Genomic DNA, 15,756 nt, shown 5'->3' with positions numbered 1-15,756 from the left:
AACTGACACCTGAGCACTGACATTTTTTACCCTCAATATAAACAGGACTCCCTGAAATTTGTAAGGGACCAATGACTGAGGAAAATAGCAGCCTAACTGGTGAGGGAGGGTTCTATTTGGTAGCTGATTACAGTTATGAAATCTCCCCAGATTTTTAGCTCAGTTAATTCTCGCTGGAGGGAATATATGATGGAGAAAGATACTCCTGCTATTTAGTTAATCTAAGAGATTTCAACATAAGGATAAATTTCCATATCCCCCAGAAGAATTACCTACAAAATCTTGGAACCATCTCCCTACCTTTACTCTAATACAGAAGTTCACCCATCAGTTTAGTATATATTTCAGATCTCCTGTTTTCCTACACATACTCTTCATTGTTAGTAATAACATTACACTTATTGAGATGAGAGGAACTTTGTAGCAAGTAGCATTCCTTCACCCATGTTTTCTTCCCTTGTCTCTATCCGGGGGTCTACACTCAAAACTTACTCAAACTTGTTAAGGCTGTGTCTGCACTAAACAAGTTAGGGGATTCATGTAATACTCTGGTAACATTTACATCAACATTGTGCACATTTGAGCATATTGATATTCATTTATTCTTATAAAAATAATGCCTATAATTTTATTATCTAAATTTAAAAACTGAAATGCTGCAGTCTGTTAGAGGTTGGGGCGTGTGTGTGTGTGTGTGTGTGTGTGTCCGCCTGTGCCGGTGTGTTTAAAAGGAACACATTCAATAGAAAAGCTAGGTGTTTAAAATATTCCAGTTAAAGAGCTTAGCTCGTAACTAGAAAGGTGAAGTGTGTTAACAGAAAAACGAAAACAAATAAAAACTCTCCAGAAGTCAGTGAGTTGTTCTGGAAAGAATGCTAGATTTTTGGATCAAAGAATCTTAGTTCACATCTGAGCTAGGACTCTATTATAATGTGTAAAACCACAGGCAAGTTACTACAAATCTGAAGGCCTCAGTTTCCTCATCCATAAAACGAGGGGTTTGGGTGGTGACCTAGATGTACTTTGAGGATCCTTTCAGCTCTAAATCTAGTGACTGTAAGCAACAGAATGAAGGAAAAAAATATAGAACCAAAACTACATGTACATAAATATGTAACATGTACATGTGATGCATGTGTTGGATATACACAAATGCATGTGTATGGTGTGTAGATATGTGTTCATATATGTATATGTGTGTATATATTCATATTTTACATATATATGTATGAAATAGATGATGAGAAATTTCTCCTTTGTTTTGATAGCTTTTTAGCTTGCTCAATACTGCCTTTTACATTACTCTTGTAGACAGTCTTTATAAGGAATATACTTTTGGGGCAGCTAGGTGGCACAGTGGATAAAGCTCTGGCCTTGGAGTCAGGAGGACCCGAGTTCAAATCCAGCTTAAGACACTTATCACTTACTAGCTGTGTGACCCTGGGCAAGTCACTTAACCCTGACTGCCTCACCAAAAAGCAAAACAAAACAAAACAAAAGGAATATACTTTCAATAATATGAGTAATTGGTCTTTTAGCAAGTAGATAGAATCTACTATATATGTGTGTTTATGTATGTGTGTATACACATACACACAATTTATTCCTCCTCATTTTAAAAGGCTATGAGGGTTTAGGGCCAGAGGAGGACAGAGTGCCATGTGCACAAAGGGCCATAAGTATCCTAAATGAGAATACTGTAGTAATACATATTTATTGCTCATAGCTTGACTCCTCACACCTGAACATCCTTTATATACCCTTCAATATATAACAAAAGCTCTTTCTTTCAGACAACATCAATTTGACATTTTCTATAAATTGTGTATTTTATTGGGTTAAAAGCTCACAGTGGGTCATACTCTGGATTACAGGAAATCCAGAGCAAAATCATGAGCTTTTTCAAAGCAAGAATTTATTTTTAGAAATCCTTTAGAGTTGCCTTCAACAATTAACTCTTAAATGTCACACTTTTAGTTTTTTTATTCATTCATCTTATTTGCTTATTAGGACTCATTTACAATGTACATAATGCTTAGATATAGTGAATGTATACTTTAAAGTAATCTGTAATTCAGATTTAATTCCAACATAGGAATGTTCTATGCTACTTCTACTGTTAAACTGTTAGGACTAAAAGACCTTTCCCCCAGTGTTTGGGTTCAGGTTGATAATTAAGTCATCATGTAGCTAACACATCAAGAGACTTGAGTTTAGTGTGACTAATCTCTTGGTGGATGATTTAGCAGAGAGTAGACCCTGAGAGACTGGACTAAAGGCAGATAAGTTTGATGGAGATGGAAGGGGTGATGAAGTCTCCAAATGTCTGTTTTTTTGGGGAAGCTACTTGGGAGTAAGGATTATTTCATTCATTCTATTTTCCCCAGTACCTAAAACAGTGCCTGGCATGCAGTAAGTACAATAAATGCTTACTGATGGAATTTGCTACAGTGGAAGGGCCTGAATTATGGGTGATAATAAGTTGCTACAGGTCACATAGGGAAATATTATATATTCATGTTGGGAGAAATAGGGGTGGAAGGTTAAACATGGATTAGAGGACAACCTTGTCCAATTCAACATTTTTAGTAAAGGAAAACCACTCTTGTGGGTTGGTGAAGCTTACTGTGGTTGGTTAGATTATTAAATTCGATTTATTTAAAGCTTGGAAATCCAGGAAAAAGTAGGAATATAATTGTTCTAGAATTAGAATGAAAGAACTCTAGGGAGAAATCTTGAAAACTGTGGTTTTGACATCAAGTTCTGATTAAGTTAGCAGTATGTGTATATATGTATGTGTGTGTGTGCGCTTAAAATTTTCAAATGTCTCCTTGTCCAGTTCTTCTGCTCTCTGACTCAGCTACTATATGAATAAAGTTATCTGTTAACTGCACAATGAAAATTTAATGTCTAAATTTAATTGTCTAAAGAAAATTTAATGTCTAAAGAAACAAGTGTCTCAGTAAAAATAACAAATAATACATGTACCATTTTCAAAGAATAAATATTAACTGTTTACATGGGAATTGTAAAATACTACATTGGTACTACTTAGCAGGATAGATATTATGTGGGCACTGTAGCTATGGGAACAAGTAACAAGTCACTTAAACTCTCAGTGCCTGAGGCAGCTTTCTAAGACTATTTAAGTTATAGATCAATGTATAAGCTTTTTAGGGCAGAAACCGTTTTGCCCCCAGCACAATTCAATAAATGCTTGTTGAACTGAATGAATCTGTGTTAGTGTAGGGAATTTCCATACTAGGAGTTCTTACAGTAATAAAGTCACAGGTCTGGACCAAAAAAAAAAAAGTAGGGGAGTCATGCCAAAACTAAAGAATGCAAGAATCTTATGACTCCAAAAAGGTTGGAAATCACTGATTTAGACTTATCAAAGATATGTATCCTGTGGACATTCAGAAAAATTGATATCAATGTAATAATGCTATATTCTATGTAATTACATTTCACCACATCACTTCAGGTCTTATTTATTTTTGCCTTAAATATTCAGATAGTTGAAACAAATGTATTTCTTTGACTTGAATATTGAGATACGTGCTTCAACAATTCCAGTGCAAGCTCTCCCAAAAAATATACCGTGTAGGCCTTTATGCCTCACTGCCTGATGAATCTAACTCTAGTTATTTTTGCTTTTCAATAGAGTATGAAATGAGTCATGGTTTTGATGAGTGTCTCCTCCCAAAGGAATCAATCATTATGATCCAAGCCATGGAGAATGCTATGAAAGGTCACTCATTTCTGCTCCAGTGTCCACATGCATGTGCTATGTAATTATAGAGAAAAAATTTAAGAGGCCAACATTCAAACAGAAATCAGCAAAACAAAAAAAAAATTTAAATTGCCAGTATATGTGTGTACATCTTCCAAGGAAGTCTTATTCCAGTGGCTCTCCTGGTTTGGATTGCTTGTGAGGCCTTAAAGACTAGACCAAAGTAGCACATGTTCTAGCAGGCCCTAACTTTATGTAGGGAGGGGCCTGGTGTCAATCTTGGGTGTTTGTTATCTAGATAAAGTGAAAATGTTTAGCACCAGAAGGTCAACTACAAGGGGATGATTTTATTTTATTTATTTATTTTGGTTATGGTCAGTCATGAAAACTGTCTAAGGCATGGCAGCATTGTGATGTGTCAGTGGAGGCTGTACGCACAACAGTTTTTTTTTTAATGTAATGTGTGTGCATATTCATTTAATCAGGAAAAGAAATTAAGTTTTAATAAATGTCTATAGAGTAGGAGTTTATATATAAGTAATACACATATTGTTATTTAGAGGGAAAACTGGAATTTTAAAACAGTTATATTCTACCTAAAAATGGAAATAATTCAACTTATACACGCTGGCTTGTTACTTGACAAAAAGCAAGCTATCAGAAATCTCTAGAAGCTGCATATGTCTTTTTTAATATTATCATATCTTCAAAGTGGTCTCTGAGCTACCATTCTGTTGTTCATTTCTTCCCTTTAATTCTATTGAATTACTTCCCTCCTACGTTCCTTACTTCAGATGTAACTAACTCATCTAAAATAGCCACATCTGACTGGTCTCATTCCAGAGAGGAACTTTAGTCAGGCTGCTTTCCTAAACCTGTCTGCTACATAGGATTCCAAATCACCTGCTTCTAAAACGTCTTCATACCTGAAGGATTCTGCCTCAAAATACTTAGAAATATGTTTTATTTATGATCTATCAAATCAATTACCTGTCCAAAAAATGTTGCGTTGTTAAGCTCTGACATGATTAAAGAAGATATTATGGTTTGTCCTGTCACTGACAAAATGCTGATGCAGTTTATTGTGACAGATTTGGTCTGCTGGGTTAGAATCTTTTCTAATATCTCCCTGACTCCATGTTGGCTCAGTCTGTTGACTACTGTATTTTTTTAAGTCCTCTTTAATTACACATTCACCCAATAGCACATAACAGTTGTTAAAAACCATCCCAGATTATGGGGCAAATGTGTAATTAGTTTGTTCTTGAAACATGAACTCTAGTACTCCTTTCTTTCATTTTTCTTTCTTTCCTTTTTTTTTTTAAAGAAATATATATATGGAAGAAACTCAGGAAACAAATTCACTGGTGATCATAGAGGCTAAGTACCACTTAGTCTTTAATACAGAAAAGCAAGAAATTCCTTAAAATGAACATAAACTATTTTCAGCATATTATCTGATTATACTTTTTATCTTTTCTTCTCTTTCAGAGCCATTTAAATTCTTATTGTAGAATTTTACTCAAAAATAGATTTCATTGAGTAATTCTCATTTCTCTCCTTATGAAATACTTTAGGTAATTATGAATTTCAAGTTGAAAAACAAAAAGTGGGGCTATGGTTAGGTAAGAAAAATCTACTACCCCTGTATTCATTTTCTACTTGGTAAAAAAAAAAATTTATACATGGGAAGGACAACACAAGTCTCTAATCCTCTGAAGGAAAAATAAAATATGGAAATCCAAATTTGAGAAAACAGATAAATTGCAATAAGATTATTCATGCTACAAAAATAATATTCACTTTACCAAAGGATTTTCTATAGGGTTAATTTAAGTAATAACTTTCCCTAAACTGATTTGATTTACATTCAACTTTTTTGCAACACATCTATCACATTAAACAAGGTACCAATTATAGATAATATTTCCAGACAAGTATCTCAACAGTGTAACCTGATCTATGTCAATTTGCATGAATGCCCTGGTGTTCTGCCCCAAAATTGAAAAGTCAACTTTTTCTGGACAGCTGAATTTTTAGCAGAAAGTCTATCCAGAAAGGAGGCAAGGAAGGTCTTCAGTGCCTTAGAAGTTAACTTTCATTACTTATATTCTAGAATATATTCATTGTTCTGGGAGCAAGGAGATCTAAGAAGCTGAAATATATCCATCTTGAATCTACATCTGCAATACAAAAAAGAAAATCCTCTAATATTCAACAACAAAAAATAAATCCTTCTTCTGAGGGCTCTCATATAGACTACAAAGTGGTAAAAAATAGCTTTATTTTCCTCAACTTGGATAATTCTGAGTAGGAAACTTCTTCAATTGCACTAAAGGATATCACTGAATGTCTACTGAAGTCCTCTGTAATAATTGGCTTTACTTTCTACTTTCAAAAGGGGAATAAAGGAGATCAGCCAGGTAAATATTCATTTAAACTTGTTTATATGATTTTTGACTGATGATCTAATATGCCTTTGGACATAATAATCCATTCACCTATATGTTCACACTGAAGTAGTGGCTTGAAATTTTCTGCTATGATGTTATTGCAGGTTGTCATGGCATTTTGACTTGAATAATCCCGGATGTTAGATGAATATCATTGAACATAGCAAAAACTACTAACAAAATGGAAACAAAGGAGTGACCTTTGCCTGGCTAACATATGTCATAGGCTAGAATCTAAGATGGTATTCCCTATCCTAGACTTCTGTGACTTTTTGTTTGTTTCATTAATGCCTAGATCCCTTGAATTCTTTGAAACTGAGCAACTCAGTCTTCTTTCAAATGAAATCAAACTTTGGCATGTAGTCCAGTGGACTCCTGTCAATCTTCTGTTGTTTTCCCTCATGCTATGAAGTTTTAATGTGATCCTGCTATAAATCAGACTCTAGATGAACTGGAATTTCCATTGAAGTATGCCAACTGCTCTCAGTGCAGATAATTTATAAAGAATTGTGATATAGATTGTTTCCTTCCTTCTGCTGCTTAATCAGAGTAAACCCCTTTTTGGACTAAAGTAGTGGGAGTTAGATAGGAATAGAACTACATGGGCATCCTTTTAACTTTTCATCCTAGGTCACAAGGTTAGGGGTTTGATTCAAATAAGAGAAGCCCCTAATGATAATGGAATTTCATTTTGTCTAAGCTGATTGGCCCATTCTCATTAACTTAATTTCACAGCTTGAATATTCTTTACTCTGCTGCATAGCATAAAAAGTATATCCATTAAATGTTTAAAGTACAATTTCAAAAAATTAATCTTTCCACAAAAATCTTAAATGGTAAATTAACTTTTCCATTGAAGATGCTATTATGTTTTATATGCTATCAACCCCTAAATTTTTAGTATATATCATTTTATAAGGACCCCAAATGAAATGGGATTTTATTTCAAATGAAATTATCAGGCTGTCTATTTTAACAACTGTATTTCTCTGTTATTTATTCATATCTAATAGAAATATAAGCCTAGATTATATAAAAGAACAGTCAACATTAATGGAAAACAACTCAAATCTCACCTATTTTTATCAGTTAAATTCTTGGCTTAGGCAAGCATAAGTGGAATGTGTGTTTATTTTGGGTATTCATTTCCCCAGCATAGTTTTTCTCCTACACGGTCTAAAATCAAACGTACTGAGAGAGGAAAGGGCTTATTTGCTTAGGGCACATGTCTTAGTGATCGAGAGATTAGGACCGATCCTTAGCAGAAATGTTGATTATCTAGGTCCTCAGCTACTTTTCAAGGAGTTTTTTCCCCCAGAAGAGAATCTACTTGATGGGCAAATGGATTTGCCAGGAGATTCTCCTCTCCTTCCAAGACTTGCTTCAATTAATAACGAACTGCTAAAGGAGTCTTGGACTTAGACATATATCTTACCAACTAAGAGTTCTCTCAGTCATGACTCTTCAGACGTAATAGCTCTAATGAAAACAAATAATCATTACTGAGTAGTGCTTCTTGCAAGAGATGATCGGCTGGATACATGTATGTTTGGAAATACATCTGTAGTTTAAAGATGAAGGTAGTGGGATACTTGAGGTTGCAGTATTTACTTTACTATGCTTCCAGGAAACCTATACAAAAAATTCACTTGATCTATACTTTACATGGGGTTAGTTATAACAGGCCTAAGAAAGACCAGTGATATACTTCCCTACAACAGTGTCCTAAAATTTGTTTGGTATGCAGTAATGGATTACATGCTTATGAGGTTTTAAAAGAAGGATAGCATACATTTTAAGCAAAAGAACTAGCTTGTGGCTACCCTAAGGTCCCAACTAGCTCAATGATTCTCTGACTATTAATGGAACAGATCTGTCATTAATTCTTGGAGAAAACTATCAATCTACATTTTTCTAGAGAGAAGGCCATGCATATGTCATGCTCTAAGTGTGATATGTCCATATATATGGGGACTTTTCATTATAAATATTATTGTGATCTCATACAGAGCAACTGTAAAGTCTATTTGCTTTTCAAGTAAGAAAATATGTATTTGGAAAGCATGTACACATCATATACATTTACCCAGATATTGCTGGCAAAATTCATTATGCAGGAAACTTTTTTCTTTGCTCAAATACACAACAATCAAGTCATAAAACACAGAACCAATAGCCAATCAATAAAAAAATATGCCTGCCTTTGGGCTTAATTCAAGCAAGCCATTCATTGAGCTAATGTGATGGACCTGTCAAACCCAGTACAGCATTACAGACATTCTAGCAACATCAAGTGAACATGCAATGACAAATGACAATACACCCCTTCGCCATGCTTTGACTGGCTGTCTCACAAAAAATCTAATTTGATAGCTTTGCCAGTTTTCCTTAAATCACACTTGAAATACATAAGAAGTAACTGTTTGCTTGGGTGAGATTGGATACTTATCAAATGTGTCTTATATTCCAAGGAAAAGATATTATTATACACCTCTTAATTATTTTTAACAAACCCTAAAATTTTATTATGCCAACCAGCCCTATATTATATGCTAATCTCTGCCCAAACAGGACATCTTCATTCTTACAGACAGATTCTCAGAGCCATTAAGAATGCCTAAGGTCAATATCAGGTGATCTGTTAACTAAAGACTATTGTGGAGAATCTATGAGGTGCTTGTCTCAAGAGCCTTTTGAATAGTTCCAAGAAAATTGTAGTTCAATTTCTTCAAAGGCCCAGAATCTTTAATTTGATGAGGACTTCGTGCTGAGAAAAGGTAAAATTTTGCCACAGTGGGAAACGATAATCTTCAGCACAGATCTCTTGCTCTCAAGAAGTCACGGAGAGTGATGTATGATTACAGGGTAAATGCCAGAGTTAATTTGTTAATAGTTCACATGATGGCAGGTGTCTGTCTTTATTCTACTGCTGAGCAGTAGATACTATCAAAGCCTTCTTCATTCCTGTACCTCTCTAATGTTAAAAGATTTTTTGTTTCTTTAGAATTTTCTCTCCCACCCAGCTTGAGTCTCTTCTCTCTTAGTTGCTTCTCATTACTGATGTCTTGATGTTTTGCTGGACAAGGGTACCATTATACAGGGTGTCCCAAAAGTTTTAGTGTGGTTTTAAGCTTTAATAGACTTTTAGGACATCTTGTATAACTAGACTAAGAGAAAATTCTAGATTAGATGTTGCTAAATAACTTTGTGTGCTCAATCTAAATTCATGAATTATTTTATTAATCTCACATTTCCCCCCCAAATACATATTTTGTCCAAATAGGCCTCCCTTTCCCTATTCCATTGCTAAGGAGGGCTTGTCACAAAATGTACCCTTGCAATTTGTCACACATACATACACTTTACAAACCACACCATAAATAGCATTTTAAGAATGATCTTTTCATGGCAATTTAGGGTACCATCCATTGCATTTGCCTTGATGTTATATTTTCATGTGCTGTAAGTATTATGTTAAAAAATAAGTTAAATTGGGATTTATACTCAATATCAAAAGCAATCAATTAGACCAGATGTGCAAGACCTGCCTATTGTTTGAATATCAAAAAAGGACTGTTACACAGATAAGTGAATATTCCAGTAGTTTTTCTGAACTAAAAGTGCTGCACTAAAGTAGGAATTACGTATTCAAATTTTACCAATCTAAAATTAAGGGCCATTGCCCGGTGATATGTGTGGGCAATAAAAATATTTAAACCAAATAAGAAGCTACTTTACACATAAATTCACAAATTCTTCTCCTTTATAAAACTTCGATGAAAACTTTAATTTGTAGGAGGTAAATGCAGTTCGAGGCATCCAAATTGTCAAATAATTCCATAAAAGAAAAACATTACATTATTTATTTTAAAATGTTTAAGAAGCTGTCATGGAAGAAAGCAATTAAATTATAGATTTATAGTTAACCTTATTCAACCGGGGGGAGATAAGGTCAAGTATACACTTATTCTGACAACATGGATAAAAACTCAGAAATAAATACATTGAAGAATCTTATAATTATACAGAAGGCTGAAATTATTGTCATTATAATTACACACAATGTGAATATTTGAAAATTTAGCATACTAGATATATTGTCATAAAGTAATTTAGGGTTTTAGTGCATTACTAATGATTGATAACATGAGAATTTTCTGTGTGCAAACTGTAATGTCACGGAATCTTTTCATTTATAGAGCTATCCTGAGTTTGTCAATTTCACCATTATCTTAATTAGCCTTGTTGACCCTGTCTGTCTTCTCATCCAGCATCAAAAAATTCTGAAGACAGAAGTATATTTAAAATTTGATATTTTACCTTTGGCATATGATTATTTTAGCTTTATTCATTTAGAACTGCATCCTGACAACTGTTTGATTTCTTTGGAGGTCTCCTATAGTCTTGAAAACTTTCTTGGGAGGGTGGAAGAAGGAAAAAAGCCCAAACCAACAATACTCTATGCTCCAAGAGATAGTGAGATCTGAACTGTAGTTGCCTAAATGGCCTTAAAAAAAGTTTGGTTTTGTGATTGCTAAAATATAGCTTTTAAGGATCAGGAACTTATCTGGCTTTATAAGATCACACAAGAATACTATAGCTGCAACATGCTAACAACAGACCTTTGTGAAAATGGAATGAAAACTACTGATTAAGCACGCCACTGTTAACCTTATGGAGGAACTGAGAGACGACAGGCCAGGCGTATAGAGTAGTGCCTGCTGCTGATGTTACTGGTTCAGGAGTGTCATATAAAGTAACTTGCTTACCTGTCTGATAGATAACAGCATGCCTCAGCCACACATGCAATTTTTATTTATTCATGAAACATTGTTTAATTTTAAAAAAATGTCATTACCAGAAGAAGCACTCTTTATGGCAACTAAGCATGCAGAGCATTTTTAACATTCACAATGTGTCCTCAGAAAATGGAATCGACGAATTGCATTTAATTGAAATACTGTTTTCCAGGGGACCTGTTGTTATGGCAATGGATACAAAAATTACTACTGACTTCCTACTTATGGCACTGACCCTACTGACCCTACATTAACTTCTCAATCTCTCTCTCTCTCTCTCTCTCTCTCTCTCTCTCTCTCTCTCTCTCTCTCTCTCTCTCTCTCTCTCTCTCCCTCCCTCCCTCTCCCTCTCCTCTCTCTTTTCCTCTTTCTCCTCATCTCTCTTCCTCTCTCTCCTCTCTCTTTTTCACACACACACATACATACAGCCTTTCTGTATTGTGACACAATTCCTAGCACACTAGGACAGTCTCTAACTTCAGGTAAATTCTGACACATTCTTGTTCTGAGTAATGTCTGGGCATGACCAAAACCAGCCTATTTTCTTTTGACTGCTACATATGCCCCCTCTTCACACCTTACACTCCTCCCCTCCCCCCTGCTCCAGACTGAGAGCTGAATCTTTTTGTTTAACTCCTAAATTTAAAAAATATAGTGAAGGAAATCTTTGTCCTGATGCAAAAGGGGAAAGACTTGCAAGGTAGGTCACTACCTGAATGGTTGTCTTCCACTTTCTGCCTCAGAGTTAAACAAATAGCTATTACTATTAAACCTTGTCATGTGACCTTTGACAAGACACTTAACTTTTCTGGGCCTAAATTTCCTCATCTGTAAAATGAGGAGGTCAGACAAGTTGAGACTGATCTTGAAGGTGCCTTTCAACTCTGAGTCTGTGAATCCATAAAATGATGTTGGTGGTGGACTATGAGGTAGCATGTGTGTGTGTGTGTGTGTGTGTGTGTGTGTGTGTGTGTGTGTGTGTGTGTGTGTGATATGTACTTGTGTGTGGTGAGATCTGGAGAGTATGTTAAGGGGCACAAACCATCTCTGCCTAATGAGTTATGACAGAGACCTAGAATTTTATCTGGTTAAAGCATTCATACTCCTCTTTTATAGTTCTATAATAACTGGTATCCATACAACTGAATTTTTCTGTGTTTTCTCTACCACTCATGCAGCTTCATCAAGATCAAGGTATAATATCCTTTCTCATCAATTTCATAAATGTACAAATCCTTATCAATAATAAGAGAGGACTTACCTGTCACTGTAGGCAGCCGCAGTGGCGGTGGCGGGTTGGGCATACCGGTAGGCAGCATAACCACCCTAAAAAAAAAAGTTTGACATGAGGAAGGCAAAAACATCAAAAGCATTATTAGCTGACAGACACTGAAGCAATGCTCGAAGGACTATTACACAAATACTATCATTCCAACTACAAGGTTAATTTAAACTAAATACATAGAGGTATAAGTAATAATCACACTGGACAGTTAAATAGTTTAGTATCAACCCCATTTGCATGTTACGGTTTAAGCTTTAAATAAATCTATCTATAGGAATGTTCTTTGGATGCAAGTTTTCTATTGAACTTTCACATACACATTTTGTATGGATGTTATTTATTCTTACATGTGAATACTAATACTGTTTAGTCAACATTTCTCAACATTCAGTATGGAAAGATTTTTTTAAATTAACATTTTCAGCCAATGATAAGTCACACACCATGACATATCACTAGGATTCAGCCAGTGTATTTGTTTTATGTTGAAAACATGATAAAGTCTTCTAATTTGTAAATAAAATCATTATTGTGAAGGAATGTGAAAATAATTAACATTCACTTGTATGTAACAGTAATTGCAGCTGTTCAATTAAGCAAAGAGGACAAGCGAATGTACGTATTTGAAAGGAACTGTGAGCAGTGATGCATTGATTTATCAAACTACAAAAACAGCAGAGCTTCTTGCTCAATAGACCATGGTGATGCATCAGCCATTTCCAAGTGATCTTAGCACAATTAACAAATGGGACCTAGTCTCCATAGATAACACAAAGACCACTCAGATTCTAATGATAATTCATCATCCCATGATTCCCTGGAATCATGCCCCACACCTAACATATAAGACTCACTGCTGGGATGACATAACCATTGGCCAGGCCATACCCATAGTACTTAGGTCAGAGGGACTCTCGTACTGAGTCAGAACAGGGGAGTCCAAATTAGCAGGTATTCAGTGGGAACTTCTTTTGGCTTTCAATTTTTGCTGTATCAAGTTGGGGACAGGTTAGTGAGAAATGAGGAGGCAAAAGATGGAAAGTGCTCTAAGTAAATCCTGCTATTTCTTCAGGATATGTTAGTTCAACTTGGTTGGGGATCAAATTCGAAACTAGAGTGTAATGGCGATTGCCATGCATTAACACCACCTTTGCAGTCCCTCAGGGCTGAACCAAGACAATCTTAAATTTCATGAGAAATTGTCCCATTAAGTCATTTTGATAGGGGACCATTGGTACTTTGGGACAAAAATACTTGAAGTTAAAAAAAAAAAGGAGTTAAGAGAAAAGGTCCAAGAGACCACTGTGTGACTAAAACAGTTTGCCTTCCAATCAAGGATCAGAAACTGGAATAAAACTAGTTGAGTAGTTTGTTCTAGGACTGGATCAAATATCATAAAACCAAAAGTACTTCTCACACTGGTAAAAAGTTAAATTTTCTGCCAAATGTCATATTACAGGATAGGGATACAGAGATTTAGAGTTCTTTATGCTGTTTCACTTGTGCTGTTTCTCAGCTTTTATATTTCACAACCAAGGACCAAGTGTACAAGCAAATGTTTTGAAAGTCAGGTTAGGCCAAGAATTGACTGGTAGATTTCTGGGAGGCATTAACAATGAAATACATTTGAGATGTGAGTTTCCAGAATATATTCCACCAGTACTCTCATGGCTCAGAAATTATGATTCAGTGAGTATAATAGCTCAGTAAATATTTTTGTGGTCCCACATCTCTCCAACAATACTTAGAATCTGATGTGAGTCAACAACTGTGACAAAGATGGGAGTGGTAGAAACTAATATCTTGAAAATGCCTGAAAATAATTCACATGGTCTGTGTTGGCATGTTCAGACTTTATACGACATCTATGCCATTATATTTGTGGTTCTTCTCTCCAATGAATACAGCCCCTTGGAAATTTTTAATGGAGTCCTTTAGCCATATTTAATGGATATGGTCATGCTAGGAGACATTTCTGGCTCTCCATAAGACAGAACAATGAACTGGATCCTTTGTTTCTTAGAAGTCTATTCAAAGAATCTCTCACTTATACATCAAGGCAACAATTTATAAAAGTCCTAAAGAGACAATGGGTCTAAAATAACAGAAGTACATTTTGGTCTTGACCATAAATCTAGCTGATAACTGAAACATGTCAAAAAGGGGTAGGGGGAGAAATTAAGTGTCTAGGAATCTTGATGTCTGCATTTTGAGAAATTTTTTCTTTGAATTTTTTTCCCTACGAAATTCCTATTAAGAGCATGACATATTTGTGCATTAACTCAGTGTACATGTGCACATACTGTAAAATAATAAAAAAAAATTACAAATTACTTTAATTTGCTTCTCTAACAGGTGACTCTAATCAGTTTTATTGCCTCATATTTTGTAGCTCACTGAGCATAACCAGAGCTCTTTCAAGGTTCCACAGAATTGTCTAGCAAGGAGAGTTCCTAACTACCCAGTAGCCAGGCTAGTTTCACATAGAATTGGTTCCTCAAAATAAATGACATCTTTTGGCAATTGTGAGGTTTTGTTTTTTGTTTTGTTTGTTCATTTTTTTTTGGGGGGGGGCTATTATCACTATACAGGAAAACAATAGAATGCAGAATGCAGAGTTTAATTTTGCAATGTTACTTATAACATTTATTTCTCAGATTCTGTGGAAGAAATATAAAGTTCTTTGTAAACAAATTTAGTTATTTTAAAGTGCTGTAGTATGAAATCCTATATACAAACATCAAAAGTCAAATTCCTCCATTTCTCACTGGAGAAATTGATACCTAGGGGTAGCTAGGTGGTGCAGTGGATAAAGCACTGGCTCTGAAGTGAGGAGGACCTGAGTTCAAATCTGGCCTCAGACCAAACACTTGTCACTTACTAGCTGTGTGACCCTGGGCAAGTCACTTAACCCCAAGTGCTGAAAGAAAAAAAAAAGATATTGATAGCTAGAGTAAGACCACTAGGAGCCCATTTGTAAAGTTAATTTCATAATACTTGAGTGAAGTGAGTGGTATCAAACTCAAAAAGAAATGGTTTCATGTGGGCCACATATTGACTCAGAAAATCACAAGTTAACAGTATCTATGTCGTACTGTAGTTTTATATATTCTGTCAAACATTTCCCAGTTACGTTTTAATCTGGGTGCAGTGGCTCTCAGCCTCTTGCTATCTGCAGATGCAAATTTGACACCTTTGCTCTGGTGCCTTGGGTAAGTAATAGGAATTTTCTGAGTTATCTAGGGTGAGGCAAAGGAAATCTGAATCTGTTCTATAGGTGGCTATTGGGTCCTAAAAACTATAGCATAGCTCAGTAGAAGCATTCTGTATTAAAAATTCAGTTGGACTTCATTTTGTACATTAGGGGCCTTAGGGATAATGTGCTCCTTTATATGGCTCAATTTGCTATAAATCAATTTATATTCTAAATGTACCAGGGAGATCTTTCTATTTAAAAGTACTCTTAAGCAAATCCTTTTATGAAAT

At 35.2% G+C, this 15,756-nt stretch overlaps 1 protein-coding gene across 42 annotated transcripts in view; it reads right to left on the bottom strand.

The window, feature by feature from the left end:
• RBFOX1 (RNA binding fox-1 homolog 1) overlaps window positions 1–15,756 on the bottom strand; it is a 1,746,265-nt gene that overhangs the window by 24,974 nt on the left and 1,705,535 nt on the right. For all 42 annotated transcript variants that reach the window (XM_078152767.1, XM_078152757.1, XM_078152768.1 and 39 more), the window contains one exon: window positions 12,247–12,311. In XM_078152767.1, coding sequence (XP_078008893.1) covers window positions 12,247–12,311 — 65 coding nt within the window. The remainder of the gene's footprint in view (window positions 1–12,246; window positions 12,312–15,756) is intronic.

Source organism: Phascolarctos cinereus, unplaced genomic scaffold, assembly GCF_003287225.1.
Source record: "Phascolarctos cinereus isolate Bilbo 61053 unplaced genomic scaffold, phaCin_HiC Scaffold_4;HRSCAF=312, whole genome shotgun sequence".
NCBI classification, from domain to species: Eukaryota; Metazoa; Chordata; class Mammalia; order Diprotodontia; family Phascolarctidae; genus Phascolarctos; species Phascolarctos cinereus.
This window is presented reverse-complemented; position numbering and strand designations above follow the sequence as displayed.